The sequence below is a fragment of the Rhinolophus sinicus genome, chromosome 5 (assembly GCF_057876585.1).
Source record: "Rhinolophus sinicus isolate RSI-liver-muscle chromosome 5, RSI-T2T, whole genome shotgun sequence".
Classification (NCBI taxonomy): Eukaryota; Metazoa; Chordata; class Mammalia; order Chiroptera; family Rhinolophidae; genus Rhinolophus; species Rhinolophus sinicus.
The window spans coordinates 35,318,639-35,343,144 of record NC_142505.1 but is presented as its reverse complement, the minus strand read 5'-3'; the positions used below and the strand labels follow the sequence as shown (position 1 = coordinate 35,343,144).

General features: G+C 35.7%; 2 protein-coding genes and 1 pseudogene across 4 annotated transcripts in view; 1 reads left to right on the top strand and 2 right to left on the bottom strand.

Annotated features, from left to right (window-relative positions):
* Nucleotides 1-19,891, top strand: part of MSL2 (MSL complex subunit 2) — a 28,494-nt gene extending 8,603 nt beyond the window's left edge. Inside the window, exon 2 of the mRNA XM_019748009.3 lies at nt 16,033-19,891. Within this exon, the coding sequence (XP_019603568.1) occupies nt 16,033-17,624 (1,592 nt within the window). The 3' untranslated portion in view covers nt 17,625-19,891. The remainder of the gene's footprint in view (nt 1-16,032) is intronic.
* On the bottom strand, nt 11,852-12,886 carry LOC109456033 (ragulator complex protein LAMTOR3 pseudogene; annotated as a pseudogene).
* Nucleotides 19,892-20,768: 877 nt separating the features above from the next.
* PPP2R3A (protein phosphatase 2 regulatory subunit B''alpha) overlaps nt 20,769-24,506 on the bottom strand; it is a 121,623-nt gene continuing 117,885 nt past the window's right edge. For all 3 annotated transcript variants that reach the window (XM_074312883.2, XM_074312885.2, XM_019748005.3), the window contains one exon: nt 20,769-23,358. In XM_074312883.2, coding sequence (XP_074168984.1) covers nt 23,232-23,358 — 127 coding nt within the window. In that variant the 3' untranslated portion in view covers nt 20,769-23,231. The remainder of the gene's footprint in view (nt 23,359-24,506) is intronic.

The following is a 24,506-nucleotide window of genomic DNA, read 5'->3' as shown; positions in this document are numbered from 1 at the left end:
AACTCAGTTCATATCAGAAATGAAGTCAGGAAGGACATTGATTTTGGAAGGACAGAAAGAATTTAATTAAGATAGGCTTGTTTGAAAGAATATAAGGACAGCCGAATTAAAATATCCTTCAGGGATTTAGCAGTTTGGTGTTGGGTTTTGGAGAGATCAGCTGCTTGGGAGAAGTTTCAGTTAAGATACCGTGTTTCCCCGAAAATAAGACCTAGATGGACCATCAGCTCTAATGCGTCTTTTGGAGCAAAAATTAATATAAGACCTGGTATTATATTATACCTGGTCTTATATAAAACCTGGTATTGTATTATAGCATATTATACCCTGTCTTATAATAAGAACAGGTCTTACATTAATTTTTGCTTCAAAAGACGCATTAGAGCTGATGGTCTGGCTAGGTCTTATTTTTTGGGGAAACACAGTGTACGTGCTGATCGGTACTCAGCTGAAGACTTGAAAGAGACCTTGTTTAAATCTCTGGTGCTTTCTCTGGGCAGCTCTCTCATCTCTAGTACTCTGCCCTGAGAAGTCCAGCTGCCTTAGCCTCCCAGCTCTGTCTTTTCAACTCTGGGAGACCACTGGGCTTTGTCTAGGTTCTCCTTCCTTGTGCTGTGGCCTGAAAACTATCTCCAAGCAATAAGCTAGGGCAGTTGTAGGGCACAACTTGTTTGCTTCACCTCTCAGGTATCACTGTTGTGTGTTGTCTGTTGCCCAATATCTGAAAACCATTGTTTTGTCCAGTTTTTGTGTTTTTCTCAGGTGGGAGAGTAAATCTAATTTTTCCATTTTGTCTCAAAGCAGGTAATGAGCATAAAAATGTAAATGATTATAAATATTTGGCTCAGGATTATTACTACCTCTCTTCTGTAAGTTTGTGTTCTAACATCCTATATATCAACAAGGTGTTGATAATTATTTAAAAAGCAATATTAAAAAGACTATATAGTGATACGCAGTGTGGCCTTTATTTTTAGAAAATACGGATTACCTTTTATACTTGCAAAGTGTTATTTGAAGTATTTGCAAATAGTCATTTAGTAACTTAGTAACTTAGTGACTTAGTCACTTAGTAACAAAACCCAAGAATAGTTAAAAATTTTTAGTAAAAAATACAAGACTTCCCAACACCAAGTCACATTTGCAGTTTTGTCGTTGTATACTGTATTGTTTGCCTGTTTTTAACATTTGTGAATTTACAAACAAGGTATGTCATTTTAAAGTAGATATGTCCCGAAATGCATTTTCTTACATGATTTAAGTAAAATAATATGTAGTCCTTATTAATGGGAAGTCAGAATTTGCATTGTATATTTTATTAAAATGAACTTTATAATATCTTTAATATGCTGAATAAAAAATTTTTTTTCTTAAAGTTACTTCATCACATTTTTTACTTAAATGATTAGAAAAAACATTTCCAGGAGTTCCTGTTACTGTGAAAGATGGCATCAAGGCAAAAACGGTTGAAGTATCTTTGATGGTTCCTAATCCAGGTTGGGCATCAGAATTACTTGGGAAGCTTTTTAACAATACACATTCCTGGGTATTCTTTCTATATATTCAGTTCTGGTGTAGGCCATTTAAGTAATTCTAATACTAATGCCTGGATGAGACTAGTGCTGTTCTTGGAATAATCTGTGTGTGAGGTTAATAAGTGCACTTAAAAAAAAAGAACGTGTGCCAATAAATTTAAGCGGTGCGGTGTTAAGCAAGTTTCTTGACAGCTGTAGTATTCAGTTTTAAAACACTAATATATTTGGGATGACTGTCCCAGAGGGGGTATTAAAGCAAACCTGTTAATGCGAGCTTTCTGGTTCAGTGGAACATGAATTTGGGAAATTTGGACCTAGATGTATATTGATTTATTTGATTAATGTTTGGTTGTTCAGCTATGAATCAATTGTGCCTAATTGATCAGCCCATATTATCTTACTGGTAATAATTTAGTGAGAGACCATCATTGCTTTGCTAAAATATGAAAATAATGGAATATTACAAAAGCTCTCTGTAACCACAAAATACTCTATAAAAGGCTCCTCTACGTAATTATTAAGGTAAATGATGTCTGGCATTCTCTCTTAATTCTTACTAGAATATGAAATGAGCATGACTTGAGTTTATGAATATGTTGTGGACCTGAGTAGTTATATACATCATTCAGTAATCTACGGTGAGTGTTTGGTTTTTTAGTTTATAATGGTTGTTGACTGGTGAAGCTTACCTTACATAAACTGTTGACATCACCAAGAGTGTTAGGACAAAGAAGTTAAAGAAACTCTAAAGTTTAACCATTCAGATACTCAGTAAACAGCTTGGCTTGAGTAATAACATTCATACTTTTCAAGTTGCACTGTTTAACTATTGATTTTCATTTCTCAGCAAACTAGTTGTATTTTTCCAAATTGGAAACAATAGATTTTTGTGTCTTTTTTTTCACCTTCCATTCCCATGGCATACATATTTAACTATCGCTTGTCTCTCAGTGTAGTAGTACTTATATAAAGTGATGTAATGACCTTTAAAGTAATTACTTGGTCAAATGGTCAAAATACCGCACTGTGTATCATCACTTTTAGTGATTAATGCCTGTCATATTCCCTTCATTATTTTTTTTAAAAATTAACTATTGACATTATTTCATGGTTATTATACCTGATCATCATATATATTTATATCTAACTACTGGTTCTTTTTGTTATTAAACAAATTACTTGACTTTAATAACAGATTATTATTTGGAAGGTTATAGAATTCGATTCAGGCAGCAGTACCTAAAAATAATTTTTAAACGGATAACTTTATTATTTTGTGTCTAGCCAAATAACATGTATGCTATAATATTCATTAGAATTAAAGTTCCGTAAGACATGTTTAAATTAAATATTAATATTTATATTAAATATTTTGTAATGACATTTTTAAATTTTAGGACACTAATCTTTTGCTTGTTAAAAAACAGTTGAGTAAAACTGCTTTCAGTGTTGGACATTTTTAGTAATATATATGGTGGTGTAGCTTTCAGAACACAGTTCCTTTTTTTATCTTACTCTGCTATTATCCTAATATATAGACTTAATACATAGTGTCTATTGTACAGTATAAACACTTTTTACTTCTACTAGTATTGAATACTAAAATTAGAATATTCAAGTTTAGAGATGGCTTTCTCATCAGAAAAATTCATGCAGTCAGGGTGAGAACTGGGACTTCTGACCTTGCTCAGCCAGGACTTCGTGGAATGGACTTTCTCCCCCCCCCTCCTTTTTCCACTCCCCCACCCTGGTTCAAACTTTTTTCTCAGTCTAGTTGTGTAGGACACAGCTTTCTGGCCCATGCTGGTATTATGAGCCTTGCCCTCCCCCCAACTGAGGCAGTTGGTGGGCAGCTCATGGCAGCCCTCATCGGCTGCTGGCTGCTCATGATGGCTGCCGGCCGCTCATGCTGACTGCCGGCCATTCACCCTGGCCACCGGCCGCTCATGACAGCACACAGTAGCCCATGGCAGTGCGCAGCAGCTCCCCCTGGCTGCCAGCTGCTTATGATGGCACACAGCAGCCCACGGCAGCATACAGCAGCCTGCGGCAGCTCATGCCAACCTCAGGCTGCTCATGATGGCACACAGCAGCCAGTGGCAGCACACAGCAGCCTGCGGCAGCTCACACTGACCTCCGGCTGCTCATGGCAGCCCAGCTCCAGGGAGAGCTGTTGTTCACAGTCTTGCCTGTAGAGGGTGCAGCTCACTTGCCAATGTGGGAATCGAACTCAGCGTTAGAAGCACGGCGCTCCAACCACCTGAGCCACCCGGCTGGACTACTTTCTGTTTTGGGCCTTGCACTCGGTCCATCACAGTGCCTTTGCTGGTAGTCTTATCCCAAACACTCCTGCCTAAGCCTCTTCTTCTGTGTACATTCTAAAGCAGACATTTTCTCAAATTGTTGATTTTAAGACAGCAGTTGAGGAGCAGATATAATTCTCAATCCATGGTTCTTCACTCACAATTATGACTGACCGAAAACAAACTCTGGTACTTGTATGGATTTAGAGCTGGAAAACAAAGTGAAATATATAACAATAGCCATCCAACTGGTTTCCATACTCCCAGGATGGTTCCTTCCAGTCTGTTCTCTACTCCCCTGCTTAAACCTTTCAGGGACTCTTCCTTGTCTTCAGCATGGTCTTCACCAGTGGTTCTCAACCTATCCCTTAGGCATTCTGCCTCTAAAGCTGTTTCTGCTGTGTCCTCTGTCAGTGAAAGATTCCCTCTTCATTATTTTTAATTAAAATGCATATTTTAAAGAAAACAGTTTACAGCTCTGGAATCCAGGTGACCAGGGAATAATGGTGGTCTGGGGCATAACTGCTTGAATATTCAATTAGATAATTAAAAATTTCTTTGAAACCTTAGACATTTGGACCTGTTAATTTTTTGAGTCTTGTATTTGCTTTTTGGTTTACTACTAAAATGAAATTTGTGTGGAAGTTTAAAGGAACACATTCTAAGTGCTGCTCAATCAAAAATTGAAAGAAGAAAAACAGATCTCAGGAAACCCTGCCAAGAGTAAATTGGTGCTGTCATAGGAGGGTTCTCTCACCTCAAATTCATTTCTCTGACTTGAGCTTATTATTCTTTACAGTAGCACTCATACTGATGAATTTTGCCTAATGAAAAGATTTTTAAGAGGTTTAGACTTCAACATATTCCTGCAAAAAACTATATTGGGCACTGGTTTAACAAGACTAAAAAACAAGTTTAAAAAGAACAGTTTTAATTGTCCCAAACAGTTAATTCATTTGTGCCCATTTGGTAAGTGATCCACAGGATCTTTTTATGGTGGTGTCATTTTTGTTCTTAGCTGAATCCAGGTTATTTTCATGTGTATATATATCTAGGAGCTATCTTACTAGTTATTGTTTGAAAACATTTTACATCTTTAATTTTGGAGTGTAACTTTGGTGCTGTAATTTAAAGGTGTGAAAAAGGTCAGAGAATCCCTTGTTAAATGGAAGTGGCAGGTTATCTATCACAGTGTGTGGCATATAGCTGGGCCCTAGAAATTATTTGCTTACGTGATTGAGGAAAGATAAATGTTTTCTTAAATGAAGATAGCCTAAATGCACTCTTCATTTGGGAAAGGTGGAGAATGGGGATATTTATATTTAGGTCAGTGGATTGCCCTATGGAAGGGGGGTATTGTTCAGGCCCTACGTCAGACTTTGGACATTGGAAGAAATTTATTCTCCCACTCTGTATGTGCCTTAATATTGCTATTGGAGACTGAATCTGGGTTGAATGGATTATGACTTAGATTCAATATCGTTATTCTCACATCACAAGAAATGAGTGTCTGTATACAGAGGATGCCAAAAAAAGTATACACATTTTAAGAAAGGAAAAGAGCTGTTAAAATTGTAATACCCAAAATATTCCGATAACAAAAGACGAATGAATACAAGTCATGTGTATACATTTTATTTGCACCCCTGGTAATATTGGGGTTGATCAGCATCAATTTATTGCCACTAGAAAAAAGTCTCAATTTTCTAGTAGTAGCAATAAGATGATGCTATTATCTAATCAGTAATGCTATCTAAAGTGACATCATTTATGAAACCCAGCTCATCATATGAGTTTAATATGTACATATTTACTTATACCTAGTTTTGTATGTATGTATACATAATACATATATACACGTTTAATGTATACACACACAGTCTTTAGTTAAGATTTCTGATGCTGTAAATTCTTAGACTGGTATGTAGGCTGAGCTGTTTTTGTTGGACACTCTTTACAGAGAATAAAGTACAATGTGTTATAGCATATATGTTCAATTGAAACGTTTAAGATACACTTTAAAAATTGAGGTCAGTGTATAGAGAATCCAGGCAGGACTCTTGCAGCTCCAGTCCCTGTGCAGTAAAGATTTCCTGACCCTTGCAAAACTATTGTTGAGCACCCGTCCTCCGTTTCCTTTCACTCTTTCTGCCCCACTCACTATCCATTATTGCTAGTACCTGTTCCTTTTTTCTCCAAAGGTTTTTTTTACATTTTGTGGTTGATTATTGATTCTGCCATGGCCCAATTGCAGGAATCATTCTTTTTGATAAGTGGAAAGAAGCTAATATTTTCTCAGTGGATGCTGTGAACTTAATAGCAGAAATAGGGATGGTTCTAGATAAATAAAGAATACTAGATTGGAAATCAGTAGACTCAGCTTCTATTTCTCATTGCCAGTAATTAGCTAGTATCTTATGAAAGTCCATCTTGGTTAAAATGATGCCATGGAATAAGCTGATTTCCGACGTCACTCCCAATTCTAATGTGCTTTTTATGATTTGTTCATTGTACATTGGTCATAATGTTGAGAATGGAAACATCTGAAATACGTATATTTGAAACAAATACGGTTAGATTGAGTCTTTATTTAAAAAAAGTTGCCCTCATGTCGCAGAAAAGATTTGCCTACCAGAATCCAATACTACATTACTGAACGAAATATTTGAAGATTTTTTTTCCCTGCAATATTTGAGTATCTTTCCAAGATCAAGTGTGCCACTTGTCATCATTCGATGAAATGTTTTGTCATTGCTTGAGTTACCATCCTGTCTTGGATCCAAGAGTTTCAGAGCAGCGTAATTTGGCTGGAAACAAAATTCTTTCTGCTGTTAATCAGGCTCCTCACCCTCCCCCCTGCTGTATTTCTTTCTGTGTATGGGGCAATAGATGTACTTAGATGGTCAATAAGGTTATCTGGGTCATTTGGAAAGGAATGGCTGGCAAAAAGCACATTATTTAGGAGTTATTGTTGAGGAAATTGGCTTTAGAATCAATAACATAAGTGAATGTAGAAAATTTCCTATTTAAGAACTCTACTTTTTAAAATTATTTTAAGATAACCACTTTTTTCTTGTTTCTTTGCTTTAGTAATGATTTTAAGAAAATCTCATGGAATATAATTTTTCCATTTTAGCAAGTTTTGTCACTTTTATTATTTTTCTCCTTTTGGCTTGGTGCTTTATTTAATATGAATTTCTGGTAGCTTTCTATTTTCTAATTTTTTGATGTGAGCCCATTTGTTGGGAAGCAAATTTAGGCTGTGATGGAAAGCATATTTTATTGAGTTAGTATGTTGAAATGTATCCTTTCTGATACCTTTTCTGTTTCATATTGCTTGCATTATCAGCAAGAGCAGAGAACTGTTTCCTGTTTTTTGTAGTATGCCACATATTTCACTTACACCTGCTGGGTTCTATACTGTTTTTATTTTTCTCTTTCATTATTTTGGTAAAACTGTTTGAGGTATTACAAAGTTTATTTTTCCTTTACGAGATACTTTTCCATATATTCCATATATCTAAGTATTATATATATGATTTGAGTCTTTTTGCGGATTTCTTGACTGTTTTTAACATTCTGGTTTCCAAGAATGCTTCTTGGAGAAATGTTATGATGCTTTTAATCATTAACCATGACCTGTTTGTGTGCATTTTTTACTTTCTGATAATGGCATTTCAGGATGATGTTTGTGCGAGTCTTGGCTAATTTTTCCTGATCCTCAAGTGTCATCTCATTAACAACAAATAGGGTTTATATAAAATTACTTGCATGATTTGAGGTTTTTGATAAGGCAATCCTCGTTGCAGTAACAGAAGCATTACCAGAAGTAGTTCTGGAGGCGGGTGGTAGTAAATACAGAATGTTTTGATTCTGATGCTCTTTTTGTGTATGTACCGTTTAAGTTACGTTAAGTTGTCAAATGCCAAAATTAAGCCATTGAGGTAGTTTAATTCCTTAAACCATTTCCTATTTTACTGAAATTATTTTCATTGGGATCATTTGTTCTCCATGGAGACTTTAAAATGAGGGTTTGATACTTTAAATTTCTTTGTTGTTCATGTCTAATTTGTCCATATTACATTTTAACTTACGGTAGCTTTTGCAATTGTAGGTTTTATTTTATGATCATTATTATTGCCAGGTCCAGTGTTCACAGGATCATTTTTTAGTCATTAATAAATTTTGTTAAGCATTTTAGCCATTTTATTTTTTCTTGTGTCCTCTTTTTGCACCTCCAAACTTAATTTCTCCCACTAATCTGGTAAAAATATTAGTGTGATTAAACACCATGACTGTTGGAGAATCAAAAGATTTTACTTAAGAAGTGATTAAGACATAATTTACTTGATAGTCTGCATGTCAACATACAATTTATACTATGGTCACCTTTACCAGTGGTATTTTGGAGTGAATAAATTATCATTTGCTTTGTTCAAAATTGGGATCAGTTACGTATTTAAAGGAGTTTGCCAAGAGACTGTTGCTGTCCTTGTTTGCTTGCGCTAAGGTAGAGAAGGTAGAGTGCGGATCCCATGTGTGGAGAAAGGGACAAGCTGATTGGAAACCTAGTTACAGTTTGTTTATTTTTGGTGCTGTAGTTTTCTCTCAAATTTAGGCTGCTGCTTAAATCTTGATGCTGGCAGTGATTCTTGTTAGGGATAGGGATAAAGTGCGTGACAGCCAATCCAAGTGTTAACCGTAGCTTTGATATGTTAACAGGGTAATGATTTGAATGATCTATGTTAAATCTGTTTAATAAAAGGAGTTTTATGATTAAAAAGCATGTTAAGAAAAGTATAACTTATAAAATTCTTCTTTAATGTCTGAATTAAAGCCCTTTTACAAAAGGGCTTTAAAAGCTTTTTCTCAAGGTACTGTATTTTGCCAGGCATAATGTGCTCCGTGTATAATGCGCACCCACGTTTTGGGGCCAAACTTTTAGGAGGAAAAAAACTTTCGTTTTAATTTTTCAATTCAAATTCGTATTTGTTTACATTTAGGTACTTGCGTTTTGTATTATAAAGGAATTTTAGCATTTAGTTTTTAACATATTATGATACGAGAAATTTTATGAAAAAAATAATTATAAGAACAGATACAAGAAATTTTATATACCGGTAACAAATTTACGGTATTTCTGCATCATAGAAGGCCAAGAACTCTTCATGTTTGCAAGTTCATCATGAATTCAACAAAACCGATGACCCCATTCCAGGCTATTATTTTGCATACTGATATCATTATTGATTTCTAGAGTTACACTTTTAACTCAACAAGCATACATAAAAGAATTAACATTTATATAGATACAGAATTAGTACTACCCATATATAATGAGCATCCTTATTTTTCCCTCCCAGATTTGGGCCAAAAAAAGTGCATATTATATATGGCAAAAAGCAATAAACCTAAATCTGGTTTAAAAATTACTTAAATTGTTAATTTTGTTAGGTGTGATAATGAGATTGTAGTTAAATAAGAAAATGTACTTTGTAGTGATAAAGGTGAATTGATGGTGTCTAGGATTTGCTTTGGAGAACAAAAGATGGATAGGTAAAGCAAATGTGACATAATCTTGATAATAACTGAATCTGGGTGATAGGTATATGGCGGCTAATTATATTATTTTCTGATTTGAAAATTTCCGTAATAAAAGGTTTCACAAAATTAAGAGCTCTAAAAAAAATCTTACTAAGTGTCTTAATAAACTAATTACCAACAGTTACGTATTCCCAGAAATTCCACCATTGTGGTAATCTGAGTCTTAGTCTCAAATTATAGTTGGCTGATTTGGGGATGGCAAGGGGGCAAATAAATAAGGAATTGGTAACTTTTTAAAGCTTGAGTAAAAATTAATATTTAGTCTTTTTAGGTTCAGTATACGTCATTTAATATTGTTTAAACAGGGCACATAGTATCAAATTCATTTAGTTATAAGAACTTATATTTTGTAAAGGAAGATCATTCCTGTGATACATTGCAGATTAAGGATTCAAGGCAATGCAGTGAGAAATTTTTTTGTCATGAACTATAAACCTTAAAAGTTTGAAGATGTGTATTTTGAGCAAATCTTTTTTGTCCTCGAATGTGAAATTATGGAATATGATCTAAGCTAAAACAAATGAAACCTTTCCCCAAACACTCCTGTTTTATAGTATAGTCTACCAGTGAGTGACACACTTCCCGTTGACTCAGATTGTTCATCTATTTTATTTTTAGGATAAGATGTTATATTTATGCTTTTAAAAGTGGTATGTGATAGTTCTTAATTTGGGGGAGGGGTGGGGGAGGAGTTTCCTTAGGGACACGTAGTACTGGTGTGGCTAAGGCTTACCTAACTGATAAGAAGCACCTGAACCTTTTTCTTTGTTCCTCATATCACTGGAGTTGCCTTTGTTATGAGGTGTAAAGGGAGCCCTCTGGGAAACTTTTGAGGGTTAGGATGGGAAGCTGACTGCGTTACACAAGTTTGCCTATAGGCATCTGGAAGGGTAGATTAACGTTTCAAATATTTGTGTTGGGGAATAGTTAGGTAATCGAGTAGGTAATATGAGACCAGGTGATGGAAGTTCTTAAGAACTGAATGGCGTCATGAATCAATAAGTGATAGTTTTTACATGTTTTCCAGCCTATTTTCAGTTCTCAATATTAGGCATACTCTCTTAATACCTCCAGAAGAATGCAAAAATGTGTAGGCATATGTCCTTTAAGGTGCTTGGTAGTTTAGGAGAGGTTTTGATTGACATGACTGGTAAAAAGATCAGATCAGTGATGTAATGAAGGCAAGAATAGGTAATCCTTACCACTTAGCTTGAGCAATTTGCAAATCATTAGGGGTTATAAAACGATAACATTCAAATTATGTCATTTTTTTTCTTCATTTATTAGCTGCATTATTCTTGTAAAGAGAAACTTCTCTATGATTTGGTGACTTAGTTGTATAGTTCATACTGTGTTTCCTTGAAAATAAGACTGGGTGATACACCGTATTTCCCCCAAAATAAGACCGGGTCTTACATTAATTTTTGTTCCAAAAGATGCATTAGGGCAGATTTTCAGGGGATGTCTTATTTTTTCATGTACAACAATCTACATTTATTCAAATACAGTTATGTCATCTTCTGGAACATCGTCATAATGTACTAAATGCATCCGTCTGGCTGACGATCTTAACTGGGGCTTATTTTCGGGGTAGGTCTTATTTCTGGGGAAACAACAGTATATAGTTAAATCAGAATAAATACTAGATTCTTGCTCTTCACCAGGTTTCAAACTAATGAACTTGTTCACTGGTATCCTGAAAGTGATTTTCTTCTTTTTTTTTAATGAACTTAGAAATTTGAAAATTTTTAGATGTGTTTCATTCCATCATATGTATGCATGCTCGGATTTTCTTATCTTTGGCATGTGGGAACCTCTTCAAGTTTGCTCCTGAGTCACTTAAAGATTATCCTGATCCTGATAGTTTCTGGCATAACAAAGTAATGAGAACTCATCTTGTCTAATTTATGTCACAGATCTGGAATCAGTCCAAGAAGCCCTGATTTCTTTGAATAGGAAATTGTTTTTCAATATCATTATCTGAGATAATTGCTACTGGGGTTGGTCCCTTGCTTCCAGGCCTTGCAGTGTATAGGAAATACAAAGTGCTAGGAAATACAAAGATGAAAATATTAGTTCATACTGATAAAGCCAATTGAAATTCAGGATTTTTTATTTAACTTTTTCTGTTATGACTTCCTTCCTTCTGCTAAAGAAAAAAAATCCAGATTCTGAAGGATATCAACATTTAGTCTATCCCACAACAGACACCAACACTATTATTATAACTATTCTAACTATCAGCACTACCATAACAATATGATTCCTGAAACCAAAACAAAAAAAATGAGAATACGAGGATGAGTTGATATGCTGTTATAAAGTTGTTAAAAGTAGTTAATCTCTGAACGGTTATACCATCAATTTAATATAAAATTACAGTTGCTTTTTTGCTTTTTTTTTTTTTTTTTAGTGATTGTACTGATTTTATTACTTTTACTAAGCCATTTTGCCTTCCTCACACTCAATGCAACAAATAAAACAATATGAAAAAAATATGTCCTCATTATTATTCACAACAAAAAGGTTCTGCTCTATTCTGCAGACCTGGGCATATGGTACAATAGGGGCACGTCATGGCTCGAGTGGATCAAAGTACCATTTTGATTCTGACCCACCGAGTAGAATCTCATGCAGATTTGATGGCTGGACTAACTCCATGGGAGCTCTGATAGAACCATTTCTGCGGTATTCCCAGATCTCAGTAAATAAGAACCTGTACAAGAAAAGATAATCTACCCATAAATTCTATCTATAGGCTCTTCCTTTAGTGTAAGGTGGAAGATGGGGCTCTTTCTTGAGTACATGGATACAAGTATTGCAGTCTAAAGATTGCTGGAGTGATATTGTGCCTGTTATAATGAAGATAAGGTAGACGTCAAAACCAAGTCAGATTAAGAAACTTCCACAACTTGTCTCAATTCTTCAAATAATGGAGCAAGTTCCTTTTCTAGGCTGACAATCCTGTATTAGCATTGCTGCTGGCTATGAAACTCACCACCAAAGGTAAACGATTGAATTGAACCACCTGGAAAGTACTATAGTAACAGATAATACTTTTATTTTTTGAAAATCTAAGTTTGCTCCCTTGGTCTGTTGCAAGGGCAAAATTAGATAAGAAACCAGGTCTCAAAGCATGCTCTGGAGCATTGTCATTGGCCACTTTAATAGCAGGCACCCCATCTCTATCCGACACAACAATAGCATGGAGCCCTTTGACACTTGGTAATTTTTTATACAGGAATCGCTTTAGGTCATCCGCCATGACGAACCCTTTTCTCCCGCAGGTTCAGTATCCACGCCCGGTTTCTGGGCTGCCGGATTCTTTGGGTTGCAGGGCTCTGGGCTGCCTGCTGTCCTTCAGGGACAGCGTCAAAGACAGGTCTTTCTGAAAGCTGCCGTCACATGACTTACGACCTCCTCTATCTACAGTTGCTTTTGATAATGAGGAATTTCATTTAAAATTTTAGTTTTGTTACATAATTATGTAAAATTTACATGGTTACAAGATTAAAAGCTACAAAACAGGTTAAAACTAGAATAATCTCATCCTATCCCTGTTCACTTCACTTTGTTCAGTCTCTCCTTCCCAGTAGATAACATTTAAGTGCATACATGTATATTCTCTGTGCCCTTCCTTAGGTTAAGTCAAAGGTACTCTAAGGGATTCCTGCCTTGCATAGAAAGTTGGACTTCATAACGACTGGGGCTTTTAAAAAAATTTTAGAGTTGCACAGTCATCACCACAGTGTGATGTTAGAATGTTTTCATCACCACCAAAACGTACCATTGTGCCCATTTACAGTTAATCCCTGTCCCTCTTCCAGCTTTAGGCAACCACTAACTCTACTTTTTTGTCATTTCTAGACATTTAATATAAATGGAATATTACAATAGTGTGTTTTGCATCTGGCTTCTTAGCATAATGCTTTTGAAGTTCATCATGTTATGGCGTGTACCAATAGCTTGTTCTTTTAATTGCTGAACAGTAATTCTGTTGTATGAATATGCTACATTTTGTTTATCTACTCACCTGGACATTTGGATTGTTTCCAGTTTTTGTCTATTATAAATAATGCTGCTATGCATATTCATATCTCTATAGAACTCTGTTTTCATTTCTCTTTTAGTAGGTTCTTAGGTGTAGAACTGCTGGCTTTTGTATGGTAACTGTATTTCTTTACTTTTTAAAAAATACCATTTTCCAGTATGATTTACCCTTTTACATTCACACCTATAATATAGAAGGGTTCTATTTTCTCCACATCTTTGCCAACTCTTGGTATTCTCTGTCATTTTTAATTTATCCATTCTAATAGGTGTGTAGCAGTATGCCGTTGGCTTTACTTTCCTTAATAACTAATGATATTGAACATATTTTCATGTGCTTATTAGACATTTGTATATTTTCTTTGGTGAAATATTCAGATATTTTGCACACTTTAAATTCTGTCTTACTGATTTGTGGGATATATTTTTAATATATGTTATAAGTCCTTTTATCAGATACATGATTTGCAAATATTTTTCCCCAGTCTGTAGATTGTCCTTTTCATTTTTTTAGTGGTATCTTGAAGCACAAGTTTTAAGTTTTGTGGAAATCCATTTTCCAGTTTTTACCCTTTTGTGGATTGTGCATTTGATGTCACATATAACACTGCCCAACCCAAAGTCACGATTTTCTTCTGAGTCTTCTTCTAACATTTTAGCTTTTACATTTAAGTGTCTATGATCCATTTTGAGTTAATATTTGTGTATTTTGTGAGGCAAAGACTTACAGGTGTTTTTTTGGTTTGCTTTTTTTTCCCATTTGATTATCGAATTATCCCACACAATGTGTTGAAAATACTCTTTTCCCTGTTGAATTATCTGGGCACTCTTGTAACATAAAAGCACTTGACCATAAATGTAAGAATTTCTTTATGGACTCTGTTCTGTCCCATTGATTTATATGCCTATCCTTTGCCACAGTCATCAAGACTGTGGTTTTATAGATTTTGAAATTTAGTAGTGTAAGTCCTCCAACTGTTTTGTTCTTTTCCTAGGTCCTCTCTGATTTTATATGAATTTTAGAATCAGACTGTCAATTTCTTAAACGGTGCCTGGTACTCTCATAAGGATAACATTGAATTTATAGATCAACTTGGGGAAAACTGCCATTTTGTTTGATGCGTCTGTCTTACCTGTGCTTGTGCAGTCTCAGGCTTGTAAGAGCTGAGCTATTTGCCCTCCCCATTGGCCAGCCTCTGAGTGTCAACTTCCAGTGATAATGCCTCTGGGCCTATTCATCACCTACTGCCTTAATGAACCCCCTTCCACCACAGCCACTTATGGTCCTCATAGGATAGGTAACACTGATGGAGCTGGGTGGTAGGGGAGAACTGGGCAGGTCTAGACCCAGACACCACAGATTCCCACTGTCCTTCCCTGAAATTTGGCAGTTTTTAAACATAAGTGCTTCTCAGATGGTTTCATGTCTTTGGTTGTGAAAATAACCCTTTTTGTCAAAATTTTTCAGGTTTATAGTTGCTTCTAAGGGAGAGGGTTTGCTGATTTTACTGGGCTATAAGCCAGAAGTACCTTCTCTCTCATGCCTGAGTCTTAAATTATGTGATGGTATGAGAAAACAGGTGCTGCTTTGAGTTAATTACTGTTTGTCCTGAATTGGGAACAAGGAGCTTCTTTGGGGAGTAAGGGTGGAGCTAGGGACTGATCTAGTTGTTTTTCCCTTCCTGGTTTATATATGAAGATCATTTATCATTTGGGAATGATAGCAAGTCGGGATCACTCCCACTTTTATACCATTGCTGTCCTTAGGCTATGCATGGCTTATGACCATGGTCATCTGTATTCTCTCAGAAGAATTTGAACAAATATTACGCCTCCCCCCCTTTAATACATTTAAACATAAATATTTTTTCGTTGTCATTGTATTTTGATTTTCTATAGAATTTGAGGGGTTATTAGTACTTTTTTTTAAATAAATGATACTGCTTTTTCATCATAACTACATTTTGATCTTCTCTTCTTAGCTGATGATTACTATCTGTGTAATAATGGTTCGAAATTATATCTTTTTTCTGTTAAGATGCCTTTGTATTGATTGATTCATGCCCTTAAACTATGTTTAATGAGGGTAAGGACTGAATTGCTCTTGCTCATATATTTTTCCCAGTGTCTTAACACAAAATAATATGATTTTGTTCAATATGTTGTAGCAATTACTGTGTTGTGTTAGGTTGAGGTCCCAAGGGTTTTAAGCCTAGTTTGTGCTTTTGGTGATGGATCTTCACCTCTATTGCCTTTGGAGAAAAGTATAAGAAAGTGGACCAGAACATACTGTTTTGGGTAGAAACACAGAATCAAGGAAGATTCTGGTTTGAGTAAAGGAATGGGGAATAAGGTATGAAAGTGACGTGAAGTGAGCTATTTTTCCATTTCCTGTACTGTATATTTTTTGTGACTTGGTCTGGTGAGTTTAACCCATCTCAATTTTAATAGATTAGTTAAAATCTCATCTTAACGTCAGTATATGAAATTGTAAGTTTATTTTACTAAAATCTTTGCTTTCCTCCTTTTCCCCTTCTTAGGACATTTGCTACAAGATCCTATTGCACCCACCAACTCCACCTGCCAACACTATGTCTGCAAAACTTGTAAAGGCAAGAAAATGATGATGAAACCTTCATGTAGCTGGTGCAAAGACTATGAGCAGTTTGAGGAAAACAAGCAGTTAAGCATTCTAGTGAACTGCTACAAAAAACTATGTGAATATATAACACAGACTACATTGGCACGGGATATAATAGAAGCAGTCGACTGTTCTTCTGATATTTTGGCTTTGTTTAATGATGGATCATTGTTTTGTGAGGAGACAGAAAAACCCTCAGACTCATCCTTTACTTTGTGTTTGACACATTCCCCTTTACCTTCGACCTCAGAACCCACAACTGATCCTCAAGCTAGTTTATCTCCAATATCTGAAAGCACCCTCAGCATTGCTATTGGCAGTTCTGTTATCAATGGTTTGCCTACTTATAATGGGCTATCAATAGATAGATTTGGTCTAAATATTCCTTCACCTGAACATTCAAATACGATTGATGTATGTAACACTGTTGACATAAAAACGGAAGATCTGTCTGACAGCTTGCCACCTGTCTGTGACACGGTAGCCACTGACTTATGCTCCACAGGCATTGATATCTGCAGTTTCAGTGAAGATATAAAACCTGGTGACTCTCTGTTACTGAGTGTTGAGGAAGTACTCCGCAGCTTAGAAACTGTTTCAAATACTGAGGTTTGTTGTCCTAATTTGCAGCCCAACTTGGAAGCCACTGTATCCAATGGACCTTTTCTGCAGCTTTCTTCCCAGTCTCTTAGCCATAATGTTTTTATGTCTACCAGTCCTGCACTTCATGGGTTATCATGTACTGCAGCAACTCCGAAGGTAGCAAAATTGAATAGAAAACGATCCAGATCAGAAAGCGACAGTGAGAAAGTTCAGCCACTTCCAATTTCTACCATTATTCGAGGCCCAACATTGGGGGCATCTGCTCCTGTGACAGTGAAACGGGAGAGCAAAATTTCTCTTCAACCTATAGCATCTGTTCCCAATGGAGGCACAACACCCAAAATCAGCAAAACGGTACTTTTATCGACTAAAAGCATGAAAAAGAGTCATGAACATGGATCCAAGAAATCTCACTCTAAAACCAAGCCAGGTATTCTTAAAAAAGACAAAACAGTAAAGGAAAAGATTCCTAGTCATCATTTTATGCCAGGAAGTCCTACTAAGACTGTGTACAAAAAACCCCAGGAAAAGAAAGGGTGTAAATGTGGGCGTGCTACTCAAAATCCAAGTGTTCTTACATGCCGTGGCCAACGCTGCCCTTGCTACTCTAACCGCAAAGCCTGCTTAGATTGTATATGTCGTGGCTGCCAAAACTCCTATATGGCCAATGGGGAGAAGAAGTTGGAGGCATTTGCTGTGCCAGAAAAGGCCTTGGAGCAGACGAGGCTCACTTTGGGCATTAATGTGACTAGCATTGCTGTGCGCAATGCTAGTACCAGCACCAGTGTAATTAATGTCACAGGGTCCCCAGTAACGACGTTTTTAGCTGCCAGTACACATGATGATAAAAGTTTGGATGATGCTATAGACATGAGATTCGACTGTTAAATCAGTGGGTCTTTAAGCCTACCTCTGGTAGGGAAATAGCTACAGTTTAAGGCAGCTATGGTTTTGTTGGTTTAACTTGCCGGAGCTCCTGCATATAGATCACTTGTATCAAGTGTTTTCATTGCTAAGTTATATGTGTTAGTGTCGGGGAAATAGTTTGCAGATAATGGAGGAGTAACCCTACAACTACATGTCCTTAGTTCTTACAGAACCTCATAGTTTGAGAACAAATGCTGATGCAACTGATTTATACAAAATGAACTTTGGCAAGGAAAATAACATTAACCTCATTGTTTATGGTCATGCTTTGTGCATAATCAAAGTTTATGATTAAATGTAAGGAAGTGGTATCTAGTCAGTCCATGAAGATTGTGCTAAGTTTTTGTGGAAAAGTAGCCATTAGTTTGATCAGGAGACTCAGTGCTGCCTTCAGATGCCATTGATGTTTCTCCTGTTGAAAAGCTGATGTGTCCAAGCTCATCCTTTGTGCTGACATAATACCATTTCTGATCATGAAAATTGGCTACTGGTGTATGTAGCAGTTCTTAAATCAGCAGTATTATGAAAGAAAATTTGCCCCTCATTAGAATGTTGAAATCTGTCCTTTAAAAGTGAACAAACTGAAATTCTGTCAGACTTCAGGTGTTTAGCTGTTTGTGCTACAAAACTCCTTGGAGTTGAGCCCCTTTTTTAGTTGTCTGACTCATTTCTAGGGAAAAACATTCTTAATCCTTCAGTATAAGCAATGTTCTAATTAGATGAATGAAGTGGAGAAGAGTTTTGTTCTGAAGGTAATTGAATTTAGACTATAATATGTGACAGAATTTTTAAAATTATAAAAGTTTCATTTAGAAATTGGGATGTATTTAAAATAATTTTGGAATAATGCCCCAGAACGTATCTAGATTTGTGCATTATACTTACTGCTATTGGCCACTTTTTCACTTTTTGTTTCCTCTAATAGTTTGCCACAGACTTTATTTTAAATACGCTTTTTTTAGGGTGCTGTTATGAAGGCTTCTTTATAGAGGCCTAATAAAAATACCTTTTTATGAAGCCTGTGCATTTAGGTAGGTTTGAAGCTAGGATTTTCTTTAGAATGCTCTTTTGCATGTAAAGCACAAACTATGTTTCAGTTTAAATGCACTTCTTCCCTTTAATTTTTATGGGGAAGATGAGTCACAAACATTCTGTTGAAGGGAAATCTAGTCAGTTGCTTGAAAGAGCACAGCCCAAATAAAATAAGGACTGACTAGGTTGTAAAGAAATGACTTTATGATTTAAAAGAAGAGTTGCTGCTTTGACAGTGCTTATTTAAAGAAAAATACTGCTGGAAAATTTCCAACATCTACTTACGTTCACCATCTCTCGTGAGATCTGACATACATTGAAGTTATGTTTTGATTTGGCACACAGCATGTTCAATGATGGTTACTCACCTAGAATAAGACATGGAGAAGAAACTTTTGGACACAGACCAGATGACACCTCCTTCTGTTTTGTAGTGTATCCTGGTGTCATTTTCTGTGAATGTGGTCAGGTAGAGTTGTTTTTGTTGTTGTTGGGTTTTTTTTTGTTTTTTTGTTTTTTTGTTTTTTTTTTTGTCTCTTTTGGTGGGGTGGGGGTGGGCTAAAGCCATAGGAAGAAAAATGTGATGTATGTGTCCAGTATGTACTATTTTGTTTTGTTTTGCAAGAAGAGTTGAACTATTTTTGATAACAAGAGTAAATGGTGGAAAATGCTTCTTAGTTGTCTTGTCTTTATTTGCTTTCCAAGTTTTGGAGTTTTATTTAATTCCTCTAAGTGTTAGCAGTGTCTTATGAAACATGTATTTGCCTAAAGTTTGTAAGTTTTGTGTTGAACCCAGATGCCCTGCTATATAAACTTGTAAATCTGTTCTTGATTCACTAATGATTACTGCAGAATAACTAGAAATGAGATTGTATACATGGGTGACTAGGATATATTTTGCAAATCTCTCAAACTTTCCTAATATTATGATCTTAAAATTCATAGAGTACTTTATTGCTTCCCAAGTTTGATAATCTTAGTTTTGTGTTTTTTGATGCATGGGAGGTTGGCAATATAGACAAAGTGGAAATCATTAGTATGTGAGGGCCTTGATTGTTATGTAATATTGCCAATGATGAATTCAGGTTGTTTTTAGCACAAGTTTCTCTTTTTTATGCTGATATTCTCACTGCCACATTTTTGGAAACCTGTATTATACCTTAAATCTATCAATAAATGTTAGTTTTCTAATTCTATGTTGTAGAATACTCAAGAGTTTGGGATAGCATGCTCTGAATGGCCTATATTATATACATTTGGGGAAGAGTAATTAATTACAGTGCCTTGATTTTTACATTGTTTTTCTTTATACCAGGATTATTTATGAATGCTCACCAGTGGCTAACTAGGGATGATTAAGAAATTATTGCTGAAGTAACTGGATTTGCTTTATTAGGATTTGAAATCACCAAAACAATAACAGCATTTAATATGATATATCTTCACTTGTTTTTTGAGTCTGTTATTAACATAAATGATCTTTCACCATATGTTACAGAAGTTTTAGAGCTGATAGTTTATCTTTTTTGTTAGGTTCATTAACTGTACATTTCCATGCAGAGGTGTAATTTGGTTCTAGGATAAAGAATAGACTGTGTTCTTAGTTTTCTTAACACAACTCTGTGGTGACCTTGTGGAAGAAAAGTAAGTTTTACAATAGAAGAAAAATAAAATTTCCTTTCCCACATCATAGGTAACAAATGTAAAATGCTTTAGAAAATACTAAGCTCAAAGTATAGTATTAGAGTCTAATACTTGGGTGGTATTTTAACTTTTCTCCCTTTTTAAAAAATTATTTTAAGTACCCAAATAATTACGTATTCTTTTAAAAGAATATATATAAGGCTAAAGTTTCCTCTGTGAACCCCTTATTCTCAAACCTTGGTCTTCCTTCCTTTCCCCAGAGGAAATCACATTCTCAATATGAGGTGTTATCCTTACAGCTCTTTCTTGATAGTTTTCCCAGGGGTTCACGCTCATTTACAATGTTACTCTTTCAAGCATAGATATGAGTTGCAAGTGTGATTAAAACAAAGTGTGTAGTGATTATCTTATTAGTGAACGGGATTCATATTTGACAACTTGTCTTTATTTAGTTTTGGAAAAAGGAAAAAACAAAAACGAGTTAAATCATGCAGGCTTCTCTACCCAAACACACCTTAACATTTCCAAAAGTTGAGCAGATGACTTACCTCATTTAATCAGTTTAGAGTTTTATACACACTTTGAACAGTACACAATGACATAGATAAGATACAGGGAAAATACATAGAATTTCATTAGTTTGATTACCTTGGCAATTAATGTTATGCTATGAAACTCATTTTTAATTGACTAGCATTAAGATCATGATAAACCTCAAGTTTTATCAAGGAAGTAGATACTGTAACAACTTGAAATTTCTAGTTGGGCAGTAATGATTATATTCAGCACGATCTTACCAGAAAGTCAAATATATACTATCTTAGTTCCTCAGAATTCACATTTCTTGCATTCAACTCTTCTGCGAAACACATTCTTATGTCTGAAAATACGATACTCTGGGTAACCTAAATGAAAATAGCCTTATCTTAAATGGAATGATGTTGGTAGTTTACTTTTATAATTACAGACTTTTGAAACCACATATTGACCAAAGTGACTTTAGTAACGAGAAACAAGGTAAAAAAAGTAAAGTCAAATAGTAAAGAAAAAAATAATAAAAAGTATACTGGAAAATTGAATTTTATTTTTACCTTTTGATGAGTCTTAGAAATACATTAGATCATTATGGATAATAAAACCTTTAAACCATATCTGGTTTCTAAAAAAAAGGTGTTCTTTTTTAGTATTTTTTTAATCTGAAATAAAAAAGGAATTGCTTTCCTTCCATGGTAAAGGTTGGATGGCATAGATGGTAAATTTCATGTATCACATAAATACTTTTAATCCCTAATAATTTACCAGTGTGTTTAGGTATTGCATGTAGTATTTCCTAAAAATTTAGTCACTTTTAAGCTTTTAGTGCTTTGTGAACTATTAATACTAAGTTTTAATAGTTATTTTCTCTAACAGTTAAATGGAAGATCAGTTCTGATCATGAAGGTAAAAGAACAGGAAACTGGGACGATATTGACAAGAAGGATTAGTAACTATTATTGTGCCAGTTGATAGTGCATTTCCTAAATTCTCCTTTTCTCACTTTTTGCCTACCGCAGTGCTAAGGTTTGATTATTTCATTATTTAGCCTTCATACCAGCATGGGGACCAAGGTGGGCTGCCAAGGGAAGCTATTCTGACATTCGGGACTTGTGGTTGAAACAAAAATTCCCTGGGAAAAGTTGATGAGTTTGACCGATGGGTATTAAAAAGTTTCTTGGGGGTTTATTTAAACTATCAGAAATTTCCATTCTTTTTGTAGTTTGTTTTTATCTTCAAGGATATTGCAGGATTTAGCTGTATTGTGACTTGCTGAAAAATGTAGAATTCTGTAATGAACACACCTACCACTATAATGAACATGAAATAGCTTTCTTTTATGGGTGGCATCACTGTTTTCCATTTTTGTGATAAACACTGAAGTGGATGGAATATTTGGAGTAGTCATTTCTTTTCAACATGAAGGAGTAATGTTTCGATTGAGGCCTTTACTATTGGCCTAGTCTAGTATTAAGTAATGAATATGTCTAGTAAGAATTTCCATGTATCGTTATTTAAATCTTCAAGTAGGCTTTCTGATAGGAAATGTAGATGGAGCATCAACTAGTTTGGAGACTATAACATCATTTGACAATTCTCTACAAATACTAGATGAGTTAAAAGGAAACTTTTTTTCAAGTATGAATCAAATTCTTCTGTACTTCATTAAAGAAGTTTTCTCTCTAGGTTTTACATAAGATCCACAGTCAGGGTGGGGAGGGAATTATTTAGAGCTTGCCAGCAAAGTTGGAAGGCCCAGTGGTTACCATACCTGAGGATGTAAAGTGACTAGCAGTTTGGCAGGTCATTGTGAAATAATACATTAAACCAAGTAAGTTCAAGATCTTTGAATCTAGTACACACAGGATTAAAAGAAGTCTCTGAGATGTTTTGGCAGTGCTTTTATTACCAGGGCTAATTCAGTTCTGGAGGCCCTTAATGATTTTTCAAGTTCCAGAATTTTTGACTCATTTTCTGCAAGTGAAGGTTTCTTCTGGGCTCCATAGGAACCCTGAGGGGCCTCACAGATGCTGGACAGAGAACTGTGCTTGACATTGTCCCCAAGAGATCCTTGGTACATTCAGGGGTGAAGAGTGTTGATTCACAGACTATGGAAGGTGATGTACATCATCATACTTGCTTTTGAGGAAAAGCTCTGTAAGAAGTTTGAAGCAAATTGGAGGACTCTCCCAAATTGAGTATGTATCCAGACCTATTGCTTAAAAACGTTTTAAAGTTCCTAGTGCAGATACACACCTGCAGAAATCAAAGCCTTTAAAAAGCAGTATGCAAACTAGAGCATCTCTTCACAAGAAAAAATTTAAAATACATATCTCCCTTCCATGTAGACATCAGCAGCTATTCTTCATCCACTGACTGAAGCTTTCCACATTTCTCTGCAAGGCTTGAGGTTACTATTTTATTGCCTTTGTTTCCAACTTCAGAGGGAGAGGCAGGTTCCTCTGTTTCATAATCTTCAAAAGAACTGAAATAAAAAGCAAAAGTGAGTTACTGATTTTTATAACAAAGTTTTAATGTTTGGATAGAAAATACGGCAAACTATAGAGACTGAAGACCAACCTGCAGAAGTACCTTCAGTTGCTAAAGGGCAGTTACAAACAACTGAGCCACCCTGGAGAGAATGCTCTGGAATAGAAAACACCTCCTCCCTGTTCCTTAAAGCCCAAGTTCATGTTAGAATATGTTGAAGATGGATTGTATCAAGGTTTCCCTAGGGGTCCTGGTAGGAATGAGAACATTATGAATGATGCTGGGTTAGGGAGGTGTGAGGTCCGTAAAGTATGAGTTGTACATGAATGCTTTCATTCAAGGGGCTTCCATGTGGCGGGGAACTTTTCTCAAATTGTTGTATAGTTTCCATGACCTCCTAAAAGTACATTTAGGTGTGCAAGTGTGTACACAGCAGACTAAAGCCCTTTCATAGGTTTCCTTCCACTCTTTGCAGAATTCCACAGCAGAGGGAATATGGTAGGTAGGTAGCCCCCGAGTTCCATATCCTCCAGGCTACCCAGGAGGGTGGCTTTAGGCAGGGAGGACAAAATATTTTATCATGGGAATGATGGCTGCTTGAAGCATTAAATATTCTGAGGCTACGTGAGCCCAGAAAAATACACATGACCAATTAGCAATGTCTGTTACATTGGTATCAGACTGGTATCACTGGCTTAGCCTTGTTACTCTTTGCAAGGACTTTTCACAACATCTGTGCAGAAATTTCTGGACATATGGTAGTCCCCTTATCAAAAAGGTACCAAGGTTGGCAAGCGAGGGAAAACATGCTGAGGCAGGTATACCTGTAATTGGCAGGCAACGAATAGAGGTTTAAAAAAAAGCTTGCCTGATGTTTTGAAAACTTCCCGAGGACCAGTTTTTGATCCTATCAAAAATTTACAAGTGGGTCATTTTGGAAAAATACTCCAGTCTGTACTTAATTTCTATTTCCACTCTTGCCTCATCTCCTTGAGGCCTCAATGTAATGCATATGCTGAATAAGGAGGCAGTAAGGCTGTTGCTTTAATGGGAGTGAACCAGGGTTGATGGCCTCCATTTCTGGGAACACAATTCCTAAAGAAAAGTTAATTCTAGCAATGCAGTGTCAGACATTATGACTCG